We start from the raw sequence: 21,677 nt of genomic DNA on the forward strand, positions 1-21,677 counted from the left end.
GTGGTCTATGTTCTATGTTCTATGGTCTATGTTCTGTGGTCTATGTTCTATGGTCTATGTTCTGTGGTCTATGTTCTGTGGTCTATGTTCTATGGTCTATGTTCTATGGTCTATGTTCTGTGGTCTATGTTCTGTGGTCTATGTTCTATGGTCTATGTTCTATGTTCTGTGTTCTATGGTCTATGTTCTGTGGTCTATGTTCTGTGGTCTATGTTCTATGGTCTATGTTCTGTGGTCTATGTTCTATGGTCTATGTTCTGTGGTCTATGTTCTATGTTCTGTGGTCTATGTTCTGTGGTCTATGTTCTGTGGTCTATGTTCTATGGTCTATGTTCTGTGGTCTATGTTCTACGGTCTATGTTCTATGGTCTATGTTCTGTGGTCTATGTTCTGTGGTCTATGGTCTGTTCTATGGTCTATGTTCTATGGTCTATGTTCTGTGGTCTATGTTCTGTTCTGTGGTCTATGTTCTATGTTCTGTGGTCTATGTTCTGTTCTGTGGTCTATGTTCTGTGGTCTATGTTCTGTGGTCTATGTTCTATGGTCTACGAACACGCTGTCATGACCCATAGACACAGATATAAAGAACCCTTCCAGCAGATCCTCTAACATGCTCCCCGGCGGTCATCTGACCACGGGCAGCTCTCTGGTGGAATCAGTGGACCCTGAGGGAAGGTGAGTGTAAACACACAAACTCTTATCTCGCTGGAACCTTGACAAACAGTTTGCTTTCTTACAAATGTTCTTAGAGCGGCTACAATTTTGGATGTTTGAAAATGTAAAAATTGGCGATTTTCTCTTAAAAATAAAGGACCTCATCATGCAGCATAGTTGTGTAATCCTGAGATCACCAGATTTAACTTGATAAAAAGTTTGTTTAAAAACATGTAATATTATGTTTCCTACAGGAAATTACACAGTGAAGATGCCAGACTTGTGTGCAGCCTCTGGATGCTCTAAACAGCACAGTGTTGGAACCAGAGCCCGTGGGATCACCTGTAAGATATTACAATACTATGACTATAGTTAGGTTACTCAGTGAAAGTATGTGCAGTAACGTCCTGTTACAAAGGAACAGTGGGCTGACTGAAGAGCATTGCAGGATTGTTGTTTACACAATCACTCTGAGTTTCTTTTGGACTCCTTTTTATAACTAGATTAATGTGGTTCTTCTTAAAGTCTCATGTAGCAGGGGTCTCAAACTCAATGTCCCCGGGGGCCGCTGGGGGCAGAGTCTGGGTGAGGCTGGGGGCAGAGTCTGGGTGAGGCTGGGTGAGGCTGGGGGCAGAGTCTGGGTGAGGCTGGGGGCATCAGGGGTCCACAAAAGAGTTCTACAAAATTCCTCAAACGTCATTAATTTATTAGTTTTGATGATTTCTTCTGAGCATGGTGTCCTGAACATTTATGGAACACTGGATGAAGATCATGAACGGTTCTTCTGAACATTTATGGAACACTGGATGAAGATCATGAACGGTTCTTCTGAACATGGTTCTCTTGCCTCCTCCTTGCTACCAGAGACTTGGCAGCTCTTCTTCTCACATATCTGAGCCACATTAGTCTTGAGAGAAGAAGCAGTTGAGACCTTCAGAATATCTAGAACAGGGGTCGGCGACCTGCAGCTCCGGAGCCCCATGCAGCTCTTTGGTCCCTCTGCTGCGGCTCCTTGAGCCTCGGTCCCACCGCAGTACATCCCTGAAGGCGGTGGGCCGGACGGTACGGTGAGGCAAGGCAAAGTGCCCCCAGACCAACTGTCCCACGACAGAGAGGGCGGTAAAATGTAGGCGGGGTTGTGAGCGACGCAGGGATGTAATGTCATTACTCAGCAAGAGTGGCGTTGCCCCCTCTGGTGGAATCAAGAGGAATGTTGTTTCTAGGATTCTTTGAAGGAATTCTAAAATGCTTCTAAAGATGAATTGATGTGTTGTTTGAAAATAAACCTGACACACCTTTTGTTTGACCTAAACTCAGACTAACTGTCATTTCAAGTACACCAGCCCCAAAACACCTTCAGTTTCTAAAAGGAACTAATGAAGCATCTGCTTCTATTTGTTTAAGTCATGGGCCAGAGGTGGAGGCCTCTGCCTGGTGCAGGGGAGTCCTGGAGGACCCCTGTCCTGCAGGTTTTAGTTCTCCCTGCTTCAGCAGACCTGAATCTAATGATGATGTCATCACCAAGGCTGTGAAAAAGCCCAATAACGAGTCCCTCATTGCGATCAGGTGTGCAGTAACTGGGAGGAGCTAAGCCCTGCAGGACGCCGGTCCTCCAGGACCCAGTTTGGACACCCCTGGCCAAGTCCCTTGCCCCTCCCTCCTTTCCTTTTTCCTGGGTGGGTGTGTGAGGTGTGGAGAAGTGCAGTAGGCCAGTGGATAAACTCCCTCCATTGTGGACCAACCCTGCTGCACCGAGCTCTTGCTCTGAACTGCTCAATGGATTCCGTTGTGAGGAAGGCTCTCCACCCCTCCTCCACCTGACTGCTGCACATGCCCACCATCCACCTTCTTCACCAACAACCACTCCACCCAACGCTGACCCACCTCATACCAATCAGTTCGGATGCTTCAGTCTTTCACTGGGTCTAGTTGTCTCTGTTGAGTTGTCCAGTAGTAGTAGTAGTAGTAGTAGTAGTAGTAGTAGTAGTAGTCGTGTTTCCTTTGTAGTACACTTTCTTGGCTTCTGTAGACCCAGGTTTGATATTTGAGTTCTAGTCTTGGCGTGCTCTGGTTTAGTTCAGCACTCATTTCTCGTTAGTGTTTAGTTTGTCTGTATCCACAGCCACGCCCCTTCCTGCCTACGTCATTAGATTTACTTTGTAAATAGTTCCGTTTATTCTGTTCCTTGGTTTGGTGTCCATTATCACGTTCTTGTAAATAAAGTGCACTGAGTGACTGAGTCTGAATCTTGACAGTTTAAAAGTATGTTAATAAGAGTCTTAAGTGCTTCTATTCACTATCTGTTTAAAAGAAGGAGAACGTTTCATCACTTTCAATGTAAAAAAGGCCAGATTGTTATGATGTGGTTGATAAATCCACTATATTTACCTTAACGTGAGAAACAGAGGAATTTATCATCAGCAGCTGAGGTTATGGGGTAAGACATCCCTACATGAGGAGGGATGATGATGATGATGATGATGATGATGAAGGATGAATGATGAATGGATGAAGGATGATGATGATGATGAATGATTATGAATGGATAAAGGATGATGATGATGAAGGATGATGATGAATGGATGAAGGATGATGATGATGATGAATGATTATGAATGGATGAAGGATGATGATGATGATGATGAATGATTATGAATGGATGAAGGATGATGATGAATGGATGAAGGATGATGATGATGATGATGATGAATGATTATGAATGGATGAAGGATGATGATGAATGGATGAAGGATGATGATGAATGGATGAAGGATGATGATGATGATGAATGATTATGAATGGATGAAGGATGATGATGAATGGATGAAGAATGATGATGAATGATTATGAATGGATGAAGGATGATGATGAATGATTATGAATGGATGAAGGATGATGATGATGATGAATGATTACGAATGGATGAAGGATGATGATGAATGATTATGAATGGATGAAGGATGATGATGATGATGAATGATTATGAATGGATGAAGGATGAAGGATGATGATGAATGGATGATGATGATGATGAATGATTATGAATGGATGAAGGATGATGATGAATGGATGAAGGATGATGATGATGAAGGATGATGATGATGATGAAGGATGATGATGAATGGATGAAGGATGATGATGAATGGATGATGAAGGATGATGATGATGATGAATGATGATGAATGGATGAAGATGATGAAGGATGATGATGAATGGATGAAGGATGATGATGAATGGATGATGAAGGATGATGATGATGATGAATGATGATGAATGGATGAAGGATGATGATGATGAAGGATGATGATGAATGGATGAAGGATGATGATGATGATGAATGGATGAAGGATGATGATGAATGGATGATGATGATGATGAATGATTATGAATGATTATGAATGGATGATGATGATGATGAATGATTATGAATGGATGAAGGATGATGATGAATGATTATGAATGGATGAAGGATGAAGGATGATGATGAATGATTATGAATGGATGAAGGATGATGATGAATGGATGATGATGATGATGAATGATTATGAATGGATGAAGGATGATGATGAATGGATGAAGGATGATGATGATGAAGGATGATGATGATGATGAAGGATGATGATGAATGGATGAAGGATGATGATGAATGGATGATGAAGGATGATGATGATGATGAATGATGATGAATGGATGAAGGATGATGATGATGAAGGATGATGATGAATGGATGAAGGATGATGATGATGATGAATGATTATGAATGGATGAAGGATGATGATGATGATGAATGATTATGAATGGATGAAGGATGAAGGATGATGATGAATGGATGAAGGATGATGATGATGATGAATGATTATGAATGGATGAAGGATGATGATGAATGGATGAAGGATGATGATGATGAATGATTATGAATGGATGAAGGATGATGATGAATGGATGAAGGATGATGATGAATGATGATGAATGGATGAAGGATGTTGATGATGATGAATGATTATGAATGGATGAAGGATGATGATGATGATGATGATGAATGATTATGAATGGATGAAGGATGATGATGATGATGAATGATTATGAATGGATGAAGGATGATGATGATGATGATGAATGATTATGAATGGATGAAGGAAGATGATGAATGGATGAAGGATGATGATGATGAAGGATGATGATGATGATGATGAATGATTATGAATGGATGAAGGATGATGATGAATGATTATGAATGGATGAAGGATGATGATGATGATGATGAATGATTATGAATGGATGAAGGAAGATGATGAATGGATGAAGATGAATGGATGAAGGATGATGATGATGATGAATGATTATGAATGGATGAAGGATGAAGGATGATGATGAATGGATGATGAAGGATGATGATGATGATGAATGGATGAAGGATGATGATGAATGGATGATGAAGGATGATGATGATGATGAATGATGATGAATGGATGAAGGATGATGATGAATGGATGATGAAGGATGATGATGATGATGATGATGAATGGATGAAGGATGATGATGATGATGAATGATTATGAATGGATGAAGGATGATGATGATGATGAATGATTATGAATGGATGAAGGATGAAGGATGATGATGAATGGATGAAGGATGATGAATGATGATGAATGGATGAAGGATGATGATGAATGGATGAAGGATGATGATGATGATGAATGATTATGAATGGATGAAGGATGATGATGAATGGATGAAGGATGATGATGAATGATTATGAATGGATGAAGGATGATGATGAATGGATGAAGGATGTTGATGAATGGATGAAGGATGATGATGATGATGAATGATTATGAATGGATGAAGGAAGATGATGAATGGATGAAGGATGATGATGAATGGATGAAGGATGATGATGATGATGAATGATTATGAATGGATGAAGGATGATGATGATGATGAATGATTATGAATGGATGAAGGATGAAGGATGATGATGAATGGATGATGAAGGATGATGATGATGATGAATGGATGAAGGATGATGATGAATGGATGATGAAGGATGATGATGATGATGAATGGATGAAGGATGATGATGAATGGATGATGAAGGATGATGATGATGATGAATGATGATGAATGGATGAAGGATGATGATGAATGGATGATGAAGGATGATGATGATGATGATGAATGGATGATGAATGATGATGAATGGATGAAGGATGATGATGATGATGAATGGATGATGATGATGATGATGATGATGAATGATGGACTACCTATGATCATGCCGATCTCACAGCTCTGGTCTCTGTAGCCGCAGCTCATCATGGTTCCCACGGTGTCGTTCACCATGGCAACGGAGCCAATGTGGTAGTCCTGCAGACAAACATACTTGATCACATGTTTACAATCTGCATCACATGTTTACAATCTGCATCACATGTTTACAATCTCCATCACACATCAGCGTTAGAATCACACGTTAGTGTTGGAATCTCCTTTAGACTACTGTAACATCCTTCTATCTCTTCACCTTTAGACTACTGTAACATCCTTCTTTCTCTCCTTTAGACTACTGTAACATCCTTCTTTCTGTCCTTTAGACTACTGTAACATCCTTCTATCTCTTCTCCTTTAGACTACTGTAACATCCTTCTATCTCTCCTTTAGACTACTGTAACATCCTTCTATCACTTCTCCTTTAGACTACTGTAACATCCTTCTTTCTCTCCTTTAGACTACTGTAACATCCTTCTTTCTGTCCTTTAGACTACTGTAACATCCTTCTATCTCTTCTCCTTTAGACTACTGTAACATCCTTCTATCTCTTCTCCTTTAGACTACTGTAACATCCTTCTTTCTGTCCTTTAGACTACTGTAACATCCTTCTATCTCTTCTCCTTTAGACTACTGTAACATCCTTCTTTCTGTCCTTTAGACTACTGTAACATCCTTCTATCTCTTCTCCTTTAGACTACTGTAACATCCTTCTATCTCTTCTCCTTTAGACTACTGTAACATCATTCTTTCTCTCCTTTAGACCACTGTAACATCATTCTTTCTCTCCTTTAGACTACTGTAACATCCTTCTATCTCTCCTTTAGATTACTGTAACATCCTTCTTTCTCTCCTTTAGACTACTGTAACATCATTCTTTCTCTCCTTTAGACTACTGTAACATCATTCTTTCTCTCCTTTAGACTACTGTAACATCCTTCTATCTCTCCTTTAGATTACTGTAACATCCTTCTATCTCTCCTTTAGATTACTGTAACATCCTTCTTTCTCTCCTTTAGACTACTGTAACATCCTTCTATCTCTCCTTTAGACTACTGTAACATCCTTCTATCTCTCCTTTAGATTACTGTAACATCCTTCTTTCTCTCCTTTAGACTACTGTAACATCCTTCTATCTCTCCTTTAGACTACTGTAACATCCTTCTTTCTCTCCTTTAGACTACTGTAACATCCTTCTATCTCTTCTCCTTTAGACTACTGTAACATCCTTCTATCTCTTCTCCTTTAGACTACTGTAACATCCTCCCCACTCTCCTTTAGACTACTGTAACATCCTTCTTTCTCTCCTTTAGACTACTGTAACATCCTTCTATCTCTTCTCCTTTAGACTACTGTAACATCCTTCTATCTCTTCTCCTTTAGACTACTGTAACATCCTTCTTTCTCTCCTTTAGACTTCTGTAACATCCTTCTTTCTCTCCTTTAGACTACTGTAACATCCTTCTTTCTCTCCTTTAGACTTCTGTAACATCCTTCTTTCTCTCCTTTAGACTACTGAATCATCCTTCTATCTCTCCTTTAGACTACTGTAACATCCTTCTATCTCTTCTCCTTTAGACTACTGTAACATCCTTCTAGCTCTCCTTTAGACTACTGTAACATCCTTCTATCTCTCCTTTAGACTACTGTAACATCCTTCTATCTCTTCTCCTTTAGACTACTGTAACATCCTTCTATCTCTTCTCCTTTAGACTACTGTAACATCCTTCTATCTCTCCTTTAGACTACTGTAACATCCTTCTAGCTCTCCTTTAGACTACTGTAACATCCTTCTATCTCTCCTTTAGACTACTGTAACATCCTTCTATCTCTTCTCCTTTAGACTACTGTAACATCCTTCTATCTCTTCTCCTTTAGACTACTGTAACATCCTTCTATCTCTCCTTTAGACTACTGTCACATCCTTCTATCTCTTCTCCTTTAGACTACTGTAACATCCTTCTTTCTCTCCTTTAGACTACTGTAACATCCTTCTATCTCTTCTCCTTTAGACTACTGTAACATCCTTCTATCTCTCCTTTAGACTACTGTAACATCCTTCTATCTCTTCTCCTTTAGACTACTGTAACATCCTTCTATCTCTCCTTTAGACTACTGTAACATCCTTCTATCTCTTCTCCTTTAGACTACTGTAACATCCTTCTATCTCTCCTTTAGACTACTGTAACATCCTTCTATCTCTTCTTTAGACTACTGTAACATCCTTCTTTCTCTCCTTTAGACTACTGTAACATCCTTCTATCTCTCCTTTAGACTACTGTAACATCCTTCTTTCTGTCCTTTAGACTACTGTAACATCCTTCTTTCTCTCCTTTAGACTACTGTAACATCCTTCTATCTCTTCTCCTTTAGACTACTGTAACATCCTTCTATCTCTTCTCCTTTAGACTACTGTAACATCCTTCTATCTCTCCTTTAGACTACTGTAACATCCTTCTTTCTCTCCTTTAGACTTCTGTAACATCCTTCTTTCTCTCCTTTAGACTACTGTAACATCCTTCTTTCTCTCCTTTAGACTTCTGTAACATCCTTCTTTCTCTCCTTTAGACTACTGAATCATCCTTCTATCTCTCCTTTAGACTACTGTAACATCCTTCTATCTCTTCTCCTTTAGACTACTGTAACATCCTTCTAGCTCTCCTTTAGACTACTGTAACATCCTTCTATCTCTCCTTTAGACTACTGTAACATCCTTCTATCTCTTCTCCTTTAGACTACTGTAACATCCTTCTATCTCTCCTTTAGACTACTGTAACATCCTTCTTTCTCTCCTTTAGACTACTGTAACATCCTTCTATCTCTCCTTTAGACTACTGTAACATCCTTCTATCACTTCTCCTTTAGACTACTGTAACATCCTTCTAGCTCTCCTTTAGACTACTGTAACATCCTTCTATCTCTCCTTTAGACTACTGTAACATCCTTCTATCTCTTCTCCTTTAGACTACTGTAACATCCTTCTATCTCTCCTTTAGACTACTGAACATCCTTCTTTCTCTCCTTTAGACTACTGTAACATCCTTCTATCTCTCCTTTAGACTACTGTAACATCCTTCTATCTCTTCTCCTTTAGACTACTGTAACATCCTTCTTTCTCTCCTTTAGACTACTGTAACATCCTTCTATCTCTTCTCCTTTAGACTACTGTAACATCCTTCTTTCTCTCCTTTAGACTACTGTAACATCCTTCTATCTCTCCTTTAGACTACTGTAACATCCTTCTATCTCTTCTCCTTTAGACTACTGTAACATCCTTCTTTCTCTTCTCCTTTAGACTACTGTAACATCCTTCTATCTCTCCTTTAGACTACTGTAACATCCTTCTATCTCTTCTCCTTTAGACTACTGTAACATCCTTCTTTCTCTCCTTTAGACTACTGTAACATCCTTCTATCTCTCCTTTAGACTACTGTAACATCCTTCTATCTCTTCTCCTTTAGACTACTGTAACATCCTTCTATCTCTCCTTTAGACTACTGTAACATCCTTCTATCTCTTCTCCTTTAGACTACTGTAACATCCTTCTATCTCTCCTTTAGACTACTGTAACATCCTTCTATCTCTTCTCCTTTAGACTACTGTAACATCCTTCTTTCTCTTCTCCTTTAGACTACTGTCACATCCTTCTATCTCTTCTCCTTTAGACTACTGTAACATCCTTCTTTCTCTCCTTTAGACTACTGTAACATCCTTCTATCTCTTCTCCTTTAGACTACTGTAACATCCTTCTATCTCTCCTTTAGACTACTGTAACATCCTTCTATCTCTTCTCCTTTAGACTACTGTAACATCCTTCTATCTCTCCTTTAGACTACTGTAACATCCTTCTATCTCTTCTCCTTTAGACTACTGTAACATCCTTCTTTCTCTCCTTTAGACTACTGTAACATCCTTCTATCTCTTCTCCTTTAGACTACTGTAACATCCTTCTTTCTCTTCTCCTTTAGACTACTGTAACATCCTTCTATCTCTTCTCCTTTAGACTACTGTAACATCCTTCTTTCTCTCCTTTAGACTACTGTAACATCCTTCTATCTCTTCTCCTTTAGACTACTGTAACATCCTTCTTTCTCTCCTTTAGACTACTGTAACATCCTTCTATCTCTCCTTTAGACTACTGTAACATCCTTCTATCTCTTCTCCTTTAGACTACTGTAACATCCTTCTATCTCTCCTTTAGACTACTGTAACATCCTTCTTTCTCTCCTTTAGACTACTGTAACATCCTTCTTTCTCTCCTTTAGACTACTGTAACATCCTTCTATCTCTTTTCCTTTAGACTACTGTAACATCCTTCTATCTCTCCTTTAGACTACTGTAACATCCTTCTTTCTCTCCTTTAAACTACTGTAACATCCTTTTTTTTTATCTGTTTAAATCAGTTCTTCTTCAAACCGTCCAAAATGCAGCTGCTCGTCTTTTAACAGGAACAACCTGGAGCCCACATCACCCCTGTCCTTTCCTCCCTTCACATCCCCTTCCATCTTCTCCTCCCTTCACATCCCTCCATCTTCTCCTCCCTTCACATCCCTCCATCCTCTCCTCCCTTCACATCCCTCCATCTTCTCCTCCCTTCACATCCCTCCATCTTCTCCTCCCTTCACATCCCTCCATCCTCTCCTCCCTTCACATCCCTCCATCCTATCCTCCCTTCACATCCCTCCATCCTATCTTCCCCTCACATCCCTCCATCCTCTCCTCCCTTCACATCCCTCCATCCTATCTTCCCTTCACATCCCTTCCATCCTATCTTCCCTTCACATCCCTCCATCCTCTCCTCCCTTCACATCCCTCCATCCTCTCCTCCCATCACATCCCTCCATCCTCTCCTCCTTTCACATCCCTCCATCCTCTCCTCCCTTCATATCCCTCCATCTGCTCCTCCCTTCACACCCCTCTATCCTATCTTCCCTTCACATCCCTCCATCCTCTCCTCCTTTCACATCCCTCCATCCTCTCCTCCCTTCACATCCCTCCATCCTATCTTCCCTTCACATCCCTCCATCCTCTCCTCCCTTCACATCCATCCATCCTCTCCTCCCATCACATCCCTCCATCCTCTCTTCCCTTCACATCCCTCCATCTTCTCCTCCCTTCACATCCCTCCATCCTCTCTTCCCTTCACATCCCTCCATCCTATCTTCCCTTCACATCCCTCCCTCCTCTCCTCCCTTCACATCCCTCCATCCTCTCCTCCCTTCACATCCCTCCATCCTCTCCTCCCTTCACATCCCTCCATCCTATCTTCCCTTCACATCCCTCCATCCTCTCCTCCTTTCACATCCCTCCATCCTCTCCTCCCTTCACATCCCTCCATCCTCTCCTCCCTTCACATCCCTCCATCCTCTCCTCCTTTCACATCCCTCCATCCTCTCCTCCCTTCACATCCCTCCATCTGCTCCTCCCTTCACATCCCTCCATCCTATCTTCCCTTCACATCCCTCCATCCTCTCCTCCTTTCACATCCCTCCATCCGATCTTCCCTTCACATCCATCCATCCTATCTTCCCTTCACATCCCTCCATCCTCTCCTCCTTTCACATCCCTCCATCCTCTCCTCCCTTCACATCCCTCCATCTGCTCCTCACTTCACATCCCGCCATCCTATCTTCCCTTCACATCCCTCCATCCCCTCCTCCCTTCACATCCCTCCATCCTCTCCTCCCTTCACATCCCTCCATCCTATCTTCCCTTCACATCCCTCCATCCTCTCCTCCCTTCACATCCCTCCATCCTATCTTCCCTTCACATCCCTCCATCCTCTCCTCCCTTCACATCCCTCCATCTGCTCCTCCCTTCACATCCCTCCATCCGATCTTCCCTTCACATCCATCCATCCTCTCCTCCCTTCACATCCCTCCATCCTATCTTCCCTTCACATCCCTCCATCCTCTCCTCCCTTCACATCCCTCCATCTGCTCCTCCCTTCACATCCCTCCATCCTATCTTCCCTTCACATCCCTCCATCCTCTCCTCCTTTCACATCCATCCATCCTCTCCTCCCTTCACTGGTTCCTGATCACGTTCCGTGTTGGTTTTAAAATACTAGTATTAACTTTTAAAGTACTACATGGCCAAACCCCGTCTTATATCTCCACCCTCCTTCCTCCACCTGCCCCAAATAGAACGCTGAGGTCTGAACAACTAATGCTGCTCACGGTTCCACACACTGAGCTCAGAACCCGTGGTGACTGGGCCTTTGAAGCTCTGGAACCAAAGCTGTGGAAGCTGCGATGTCTTGACTCCTGTGGTGTTTTCATGAAGCAGTTAAAGACATTTTTGTCCTGGAGCTGCTCAATGTTGCTCAATTTGACTTTTCTGTAAAACCATGGATGTTTTTCTTTTTTCTTGCTTCTACACTTTTAATGATCATTTAATTTTTCATTAGTTATTTAATTTTTTCAGTTTTTAGTGGTGTTAAGCACCTTGTCACTGATGTCTGGGAAAGGTGCTCTATAAATACATTCTATTCTATTCTAATCATACGTTAGTGTAGAATCACAGTTAATGTGGAATCACACATTAGTTAGTTGGTTCTGATTGGATTTGCAGGAGTTGACCGGTTCGGACTGGCTCTTTTTGTAGTGACTCATCTGTAGGAGGAACGATTCAGTGAACCAGTTAATGGATGTCACTTTCTTGACGGGTGACTCACGGGTTTTGAACCATTCACGACACACACACACACACACACACACACACACACACACACACACACACACACACACACACACACACACACACACACACACACACACACACACACACACACACACACACACACACACACACACACACACACACACACACACACACACACACTGACCCCTCTCCTCTCCACAGCCTCCTTCAGCAGCTTCACAACATCTTGACCTTCGACCCCGGAGCAGTTAAAGCCTTTAGTCCACCGGATTAGGATGGCCTGGACACACAACGATATGCATTGTTACACAACTATACGCATCGTTAAGCATCGTTACACAACGGTATGTATTTTTTTATAATGAAACACAACAATACACAACAATATGCAATGTTAATTAACGTTACACAATGATACACATTGTTACACAATGATACACAACAAATTGAATGTTACACAACGTTACACAACATTACACAACGATATGCAAAGTTACAAAACATGTGTGTGTGTGTGTCTCTGTGTGAGAGAGTGTGTGTGTGTTTGTTATTGTGTGTTGATGTTGTTGCATTGGTGATGCAACCCTACAGTCATTGTAATGGGTGAAGCCTTGTCCTGGAGGAGAGGTCATCGGAGGTCATCAGAGGCCTGGCGTACGAGCTGTGATCAACATATCCAGGTTCTCTGTTTCCTGGTTGACTGATCCTGATCACCGTTACTACTAAGCAGGTTATCAACTCACTAGTTCAACCCAGACCTACGTCTGAGTGTTCACATGAAAGGGGCAGAGTTTGCAGCGTCTGACCAATCACACACACGGAGAAATTTAGCAGTGCAGTTTGCAAATTACTGAAGGATCAGTTAATCTCTTAGGATATGAAGAAAGTAACACTGCTGCTGCAGCCAAAACCAGAACAATCCTGGCTTGTTAATGCGTGACTTGGTGAGATTATACAATATTAATTCATCTGACAACATAATCTGACGGCACTGTGATCAATCAGTTTCACTTTATTACAGCGGAAACGTGTCGGTCTGAACCTCCTCCCTGCTCTTCCTTTACTTTAGATTTTCCATCCACTTGTTTTAAGGCTGACTTTCCTCCGTGTGAACGTGTTTTCTGTTGGAATATTAATTCATCACCGCGACAGCATGAGTAGTTCTGCGTTCCATAATTTCATGTTTCTGCAGTTCTGTCAGCATGACCATTAACTTTAACCTCATTATTCCAGATCAACCCTTGTAGAGCTAAACAGACTTAGAACAAGTCAAAAACAAGAACATCCTTCAAAGCCTCAGTGACCAGGATTTATGTTATTATGTCAAAAAGATTGTGATAAATACTTTCTCATCTCCTCTCCACAACAGCTCAGCTGTGAAGCAGTGCACTAATCACAATCATTTAAGAATGTGCAGGTCATTTTCCAAGAGATCTGACTGGTCAGGAGGCGGAGCTTTACACACGAGAAGGTATCCTGCCCGGGTGCAGGTTAGACATTCAGAGTTAGTTACTATGGTGATTTATCCCAGTAAGAAGTGAACCAGCGTCGTAGTACGGAAAACCAGAGTTAATCCTTGAAGTGATCTCGATAAGAAACAATCCAGTATCGTAGTACAGGCCCCTGGTCACCAGGGGTTATCAGGTCATCAAAGGTCATCAAGTCATTGGAGGTCATCAGGTCATCAGGGGTCATCAGGTGTACCCGACCTTCACTGGGGGGGGGGGGGGGGGGGGGGGGGGGGTGCTTTTCCACCAGAAAGAACCAGGTTCTAGTTCTGGTCCAGGGCCAGACTCAGCACCAGTTCTTAGTCTTTCCACTTTTCTCTGGAGGTATCTCTGGAGGTATCTCTGGAGGTATCTCTGGAGGTATCTCTGGAGTTATCTCTGGAGGTATCTCTGGAGGTATCTCTGGAGGTATCTCTGGAGGTACCTGGCTCTTTTTGGTGGAAAAGACCTATGGGTGTTTCCACCCAGAACCACAACATCTTCCGGTTGGCGGGTCAGTCACTGGCTAAGTTGTGCTTTTGTGTATGTGTGTGTGTTAGTGTGTGTGTTAGTGTGTGTGTGTGTGTGTGTGTGTTAGTGTGTGTGTGTGTTAGTGTGTATGTGTGTGTTAGTGTGTGTGTGTGTTAGTGTGTATGTGTGTGTTAGTGTGTGTTAGTGTGTATGTGTGTGTGTTAGTGTGTGTGTGTTAGTGTGTTAGTGTGTGTTGGTGTGTATGTGTGTGTGTGTTAGTGTGTGTTAGTGTGTGTGTTGGTGTGTTAGTGTGTGTGTGTTGGTGTGTGTTGGTGTGTTAGTGTGTGTTGGTGTGTGTTGGTGTGTTAGTGTGTATGTGTGTGTGTTGGTGTGTGTTGGTGTGTTAGTGTGTGTTGGTGTGTGTTGGTGTGTGTTAGTGTGTATGTGTGTGTGTTAGTGTGTGTTAGTGTGTGTTGGTGTGTTAGTGTGTGTTGGTGTGTTAGTGTGTGTGTTAGTGTGTATGTGTGTGTGTTGTTGTGTTAGTGTGTGTTGGTGTGTATGTGTGTGTGTTAGTGTGTTGGTGTGTTAGTGTGTGTGTTGGTGTGTTAGTGTGTGTTGGTGTGTATGTGTGTGTGTTGGTGTGTTAGTGTGTGTTGGTGTGTGTTGGTGTGTTAGTGTGTGTTGGTGTGTTAGTGTGTGTTGGTGTGTGTTAGTGTGTGTTAGTGTGTGTTTGTGTGTTGGTTAGTGTGTGTTGGTGTGTTAGTGTGTGTTGGTGTGTGTTGGTGTGTATGTGTGTGTATGTTAGTGTGTGTTAGTGTGTGTGTTGGTGTGTTAGTGTGTGTGTGTTGGTGTGTGTTGGTGTGTTAGTGTGTGTTGGTGTGTGTTGGTGTGTTAGTGTGTATGTGTGTGTGTTGGTGTGTTAGTGTGTGTTGGTGTGTGTTGGTGTGTGTTAGTGTGTATGTGTGTGTGTTAGTGTGTGTTAGTGTGTGTTGGTGTGTTAGTGTGTGTTGGTGTGTTAGTGTGTGTGTTAGTGTGTATGTGTGTGTGTTGTTGTGTTAGTGTGTGTTGGTGTGTTGGTGTGTGTTGGTGTGTATGTGTGTGTGTTAGTGTGTTGGTGTGTATGTGTGTGTGTTAGTGTGTTGGTGTGTTAGTGTGTGTGTTGGTGTGTTAGTGTGTGTTGGTGTGTATGTGTGTGTGTTGGTGTGTTAGTGTGTGTTGGTGTGTTAGTGTGTATGTGTGTGTTAGTGTGTGTTAGTGTGTGTTGGTGTGTGTTGGTGTGTTAGTGTGTGTGTTAGTGTGTGTTGGTGTGTTAGTGTGTGTGTTAGTGTGTGTTGGTGTGTGTTGGTGTGTTAGTGTGTGTTAGTGTGTGTGTGTTGGTGTGTGTTGGTGTGTTAGTGTGTGTTGGTGTGTGTTAGTGTGTGTTAGTGTGTGTTGGTGTGTATGTGTGTGTGTGTTAGTGTGTGTTAGTGTGTGTTGGTGTGTGTTGGTGTGTGTTGGTGTGTTAGTGTGTATGTGTGTGTGTTAGTGTGTATGTGTGTGTGTTAGTGTGTGTTAGTGTGTGTGTTAGTGTGTGTGTTGGTGTGTGTGTTGGTGTGTTAGTGTGTGTGTTGGTGTGTTAGTGTGTGTTAGTGTGTGTTGGTGTGTGTTAGTGTGTGTTGGTGTGTGTTGGTGAGTTAGTGTGTGTTGGTGTGTGTTGGTGTGTTAGTGTGTGTTGGTGTGTGTTAGTGTGTGTTGGTGTGTTAGTGTGTGTTGGTGTGTTAGTGTGTGTTGGTGTGTGTTGGTGTGTTAGTGTGTGTTGGTGTGTGTTGGTGTGTTAGTGTGTGTTGGTGTGTTAGTGTGTGTTGGTGTGTTAGTGTGTGTTAGTGTGTGTGTGTTGGTGTGTTAGTGTGTGTTGGTGTGTGTTGGTGTGTTAGTGTGTGTGTTAGTGTGTATGTGTGTGTGTTAGTGTGTGTGTGTTAGTGTGTGTTAGTGTGTGTTGGTGTGTATGTGTGTGTGTTAGTGTGTGTTAGTGTGTGTGTTGGTGTGTTAGTGTGTGTGTGTTGGTGTGTGTTGGTGTGTTAGTGTGTGTTGGTGTGTGTTGGTGTGTTAGTGTGTATGTGTGTGTGTTGGTGTGTGTTGGTGTGTTAGTGTGTGTTGGTGTGTGTTGGTGTGTGTTAGTGTGTATGTGTGTGTGTTAGTGTGTGTTAGTGTGTTAGTGTGTGTGTGTGTGTTTTAGTGTGTGTTGGTGTGTTAGTGTGTGTTGGTGTGTTAGTGTGTATGTGTGTGTGTTGTTGTGTTAGTGTGTGTTGGTGTGTGTTGGTGTGTGTTGGTGTGTTGGTGTGTGTTGGTGTGTGTTGGTGTGTATGTGTGTGTGTTAGTGTGTTGGTGTGTATGTGTGTGTGTTAGTGTGTTGGTGTGTTAGTGTGTGTGTTGGTGTGTTAGTGTGTGTTGGTGTGTATGTGTGTGTGTTGGTGTGTTAGTGTGTGTTGGTGTGTGTTGGTGTGTTAGTGTGTGTTGGTGTGTTAGTGTATGTTGGTGTGTTAGTGTGTGTTGGTGTGTTAGTGTGTGTTGGTGTGTTAGTGTGTATGTGTGTGTGTTAGTGTGTGTTAGTGTGTGTTGGTGTGTGTTGGGTGTGTGTGTTAGTGTGTGTTGGTGTGTGTTGGTGTGTTAGTGTGTGTTAGTGTGTGTGTGTTGGTGTGTGTTGGTGTGTTAGTGTGTGTTGGTGTGTGTTGGTGTGTTAGTGTGTGTGTTAGTGTGTGTTAGTGTGTGTTGGTGTGTGTTAGTGTGTGTTAGTGTGTGTTGGTGTGTGTGTTAGTGTGTGTTAGTGTGTGTTGGTGTGTGTTGGTGTGTGTTGGTGTGTTAGTGTGTATGTGTCTGTGTTAGTGTGTGTTGGTGTGTATGTGTGTGTGTTAGTGTGTGTTGTGTGTGTGTTGGTGTGTGTGTTGGTGTGTTGGTGTGTGTTGGTGTGTGTTGGTGTGTGTTAGTGTGTGTTGGTGTGTGTTGGTGTGTGTTGGTGTGTGTTGGTGTGTGTTGGTGTGTTAGTGTGTGTTGGTGTGTGTTAGTGTGTGTTGGTGTGTGTTGGTGTGTTAGTGTGTGTTGGTGTGTGTTGGTGTGTGTTGGTGTGTTAGTGTGTGTTGGTGTGTTAGTGTGTGTTGGTGTGTGTTGGTGTGTTAGTGTGTGTTGGTGTGTTAGTGTGTGTGTTGGTGTGTGTTGGTGTGTGTTGTTGTGTTAGTGTGTGTTGGTGTGTGTTGGTGTGTTAGTGTGTGTTGGTGTGTGTTGGTGTGTTAGTGTGTGTGTTAGTGTGTGTGTTAGTGTGTGTTGGTGTGTTAGTGTGTGTTAGTGTGTGTGTGTGTTAGTGTGTGTTAGTGTGTGTGTGTGTGTTAGTGTGTGTTGGTGTGTTAGTGTGTGTGTTAGTGTGTGTGTTAGTGTGTGTTGGTGTGTTAGTGTGTGTGTTAGTGTGTGTGTTAGTGTGTGTTAGTGTGTGTTGGTGTGTTAGTGTGTGTTAGTGTGTGTGTGTGTGTTAGTGTGTGTTGGTGTGTTAGTGTGTGTTAGTGTGTGTTGGTGTGTGTTGGTGTGTTAGTGTGTGTTGGTGTGTGTTGGTGTGTTGGTGTGTTAGTGTGTGTTGGTGTGTGTTGGTGTGTTAGTGTGTGTTGGTGTGTTAGTGTGTGTTGGTGTGTGTTGGTGTGTGTTGGTGTGTGTTGGTGTGTTAGTGTGTGTTGGTGTGTGTTGGTGTGTTAGTGTGTGTTGGTGTGTTAGTGTGTGTTGGTGTGTTAGTGTGTGTTGGTGTGTGTTGGTGTGTTAGTGTGTGTTGGTGTGTTGGTGTGTTAGTGTGTGTTGGTGTGTTGGTGTGTGTTGGTGTGTTAGTGTGTGACCTTGTCGATGTCCTTCTGCTCACAGGGGAAAGAGAAGGTGAATCCCAGAGGAAGAGTTTTTCCATTCAGGTCTTGAGAAGAAATAAAATCCCCGAGACAGGCGGCGATGTGGTCGAACAGCTGAAGACACACACACACACACACACACACACACACACACACACACACACACACACACACACACACACACACACACACACACACACACACACACACACACACACACACACACACACACACACACACACACAATTACTCACAATACTGGAATACCCACAGCTAATGTTCAAGTAATTGAGCGTATTTCATCTCTCAATAAACAGTGTAAGGGAGTATGAAGGAATATTTATCAGTATGAAGGAGTAATAATTAGTATGAAGCAGCATGAAACAGTTTGAAGGCGCATGAAGGAGTATTAATCAGTATGGAGTATGAAGCAGAAAAAAGTATTAATCAGTATGAAGGAGTATGAAGGAGTATTTATTAGTATGAAGTGTATTTAGCAGGATGAAGGAATATGAAGCGGTATAAAGCAATATTAAGCAGTATGAAAGAGTATTATTAAGTATGAAGGAGTATTTAGCAGTAATCAGTTATTCAGAATACTGATCCAGATTGAGGCAGATTATAATTTTCTAGACCCAACAGGACATTTCTAGACATTCCAGGACCTTCTGGTTCTGACCTGGTCCCCGGGACCCAGCATGAGGTCCTGCGGGACGATGCAGATCTGAGAGTCCAGGTTCAGGACTTTCTGCTGGTCCAGCCGGACATGAAGAACCCGGAAGTTGGTCCCTCCGAGGTCCAGGGCCAGGAAGTCTCCGGTCTCTGCAATAACAGTTAACACGTAAAATTGGCAGCATGTCAACACAGCAACGTGTCAACACAGCAACGTGTCAACACTGCAACGTGTCAACACTGCAACGTGTCAACACAGCAACATGTCAACACAGCAATGTGTCAACACTGCAACGTGTCAACACTGCAACGTGTCAACACAGCAACATGTCAACACAGCAATGTGTCAACAGCAACATGTCAACACAGCAATGTGTCAACACAGCAATGTGTCAACAGCAACATGTCAACACAGCAATGTGTCAACACTGCAACGTGTCAACACTGCAACGTGTCAACACAGCAACATGTCAACACAGCAATGTGTCAACAGCAACATGTCAACACAGCAACGTGTCAACACAGCAACGTGTCAACACTGCAACGTGTCAACACTGCAACGTGTCAACACAGCAACATGTCAACACAGCAATGTGTCAACAGCAACATGTCAACACAGCAATGTGTCAACACTGCAACGTGTCAACACTGCAACGTGTCAACACAGCAACATGTCAACACAGCAATGTGTCAACAGCAACATGTCAACACAGCAATGTGTCAACACTGCAACGTGTCAACACTGCAACGTGTCAACACAGCAACATGTCAACACAGCAATGTGTCAACAGCAACGTGTCAACACAGCAACATGTCAACACAGCAATGTGTCAACAGCAACATGTCAACACAGCAATGTGTCAACACTGCAACGTGTCAACACTGCAACGTGTCAACACAGCAACGTGTCAACACAGCAATGTGTCAACAGCAACGTGTCAACACAGCAACGTGTCAACACAGCAACCTGTCAACACAGCAACGTGTCAACACTGCAACGTGTCAACACAGCAACATGTCAACACAGCAACATGTCAACACAGCAATGTGTCAACAGCAACGTGTCAACACAGCAATGTGTCAACAGCAACGTGTCAACACAGCAACATGTCAACACAGCAATGTGTCAACACAGCAATTCAATTCAATTCAACTTTATTTATACAGCACCAAACACAACACAGTCAACTCTCGGAGCTTTTAACAGAGAAAAGAGAGAAAAACAAAACCAAATCCTCATGAGCAGCAGGTTGATTTGCGACTGTGGAAAGAAAAACTCCTCTAACAGGAAGAACCTTTGTAGAACCCAGAGTCAGAGGTGGAGGCTTTCTGAGGACTGGTTGGGGGGGATAGAGGAGAGGAAAGGATAGAACAGACAGAGAGGTAGATTGAGGGGGAGATACAAACCTTGGAAACCCACCCTGGTTCGGGTCTTAGGCGGGCCGCTCGGGGGTGAGGTGAGGCAGCGCGGGGGATGCAGCTGGGCCAAGGTCCTAGCGACGGGGGGACCCCCCACCCTCACAACCCTCCCTACCTAACCTCACCTTACTTCACTCTACAGTAGGGAGAAGTGGGGCGGTGCCTAGGGTGGGGGGTCCAGGCTACTTAACTGCGGTCTGGATCCTCCCCTGACTTTGCACCACCCACAATTTTAACCACACCTAGTCACGTAGGGTCTTGAGGTCTCCCTCCCCATTCGCCGTTGGATTAGAAGAGGATGGGATCTCGCAGTGGGGGGCTGCCGACCGCCGGGGTGACGGTGTCCGGGCATTATGGCCTCGGGCCCCGGGGTGCCGCTACAGGCCCCCCACAACAGATCCACACACACACACACACACACACACACACACACACACACACACACACACACACACACACACACACACACACACACACACACACACACACACACACACACACACACACACACACACACACACTAAAGGTGCTTCTGAAGTTGCTTGTTCTCTGTCATTTGTTCAAACTCTAAAAATCATGTTCCTCTTTTGTTGTTGCTTCTTTGTTAATTCATGTTCCTGCTTCATGTTCCTGTCTAGATAGAGCTGCTCAGGCTGGTTAATCTAGAAAACCATCTTACTGTCTAGATAGAGCTGCTCAGGCTGGTTAATCTAGAAAATCATCTTACTGTCTAGATAGAGCTGCTCAGGCTGGTTAATCTAAGAAATCATGTTACTGTCTAGATAGAGCTGCTCAGGCTGGTTAATCTAAGAAATCATCTTACTGTCTAGATAGAGCTGCTCAGGCTGGTTAATCTAGAAAATCATCTTACTGTCTAGATAGAGCTGCTCAGGCTGGTTAATCTAAGAAATCATGTTACTGTCTAGATAGAGCTGCTCAGGCTGGTTAATCTAGAAAATCATCTTACTGTCTAGATAGAGCTGCTCAGGCTGGTTAATCTAGAAAATCATCTTACTGTCTAGATAGAGCTGCTCAGGCTGGTTAATCTAAGAAATCATGTTACTGTCTAGATAGAGCTGCTCAGGCTGGTTAATCTAGAAAATCATCTTACTGTCTAGATAGAGCTGCGCAGGCTGGCTAATCTAGAAAATCATGTTACTGTCTAGATAGAGCTGCTCAGGCA

The 21,677-nt window shown here is 42.9% G+C and overlaps 1 protein-coding gene across 2 annotated transcripts in view; it reads right to left on the bottom strand.

Annotated features, from left to right (window-relative positions):
- Positions 1-21,677, bottom strand: part of LOC308122244 (hexokinase-4-like) — a 46,800-nt gene that overhangs the window by 15,307 nt on the left and 9,816 nt on the right. For both annotated transcript variants that reach the window (XM_080483958.1, XM_080483959.1), the window contains 4 exons: positions 19,083-19,225; positions 18,398-18,517; positions 12,773-12,868; positions 5,925-6,024 (listed from right to left, as the gene is read on the bottom strand). In XM_080483958.1, the coding sequence (XP_080340084.1) occupies positions 5,925-6,024; positions 12,773-12,868; positions 18,398-18,517; positions 19,083-19,225 (459 nt within the window). The remainder of the gene's footprint in view (positions 1-5,924; positions 6,025-12,772; positions 12,869-18,397; positions 18,518-19,082; positions 19,226-21,677) is intronic.

This window comes from Lipophrys pholis, assembly GCF_963383615.2.
Source record: "Lipophrys pholis genome assembly, chromosome: 16".
Classification (NCBI taxonomy): Eukaryota; Metazoa; Chordata; class Actinopteri; order Blenniiformes; family Blenniidae; genus Lipophrys; species Lipophrys pholis.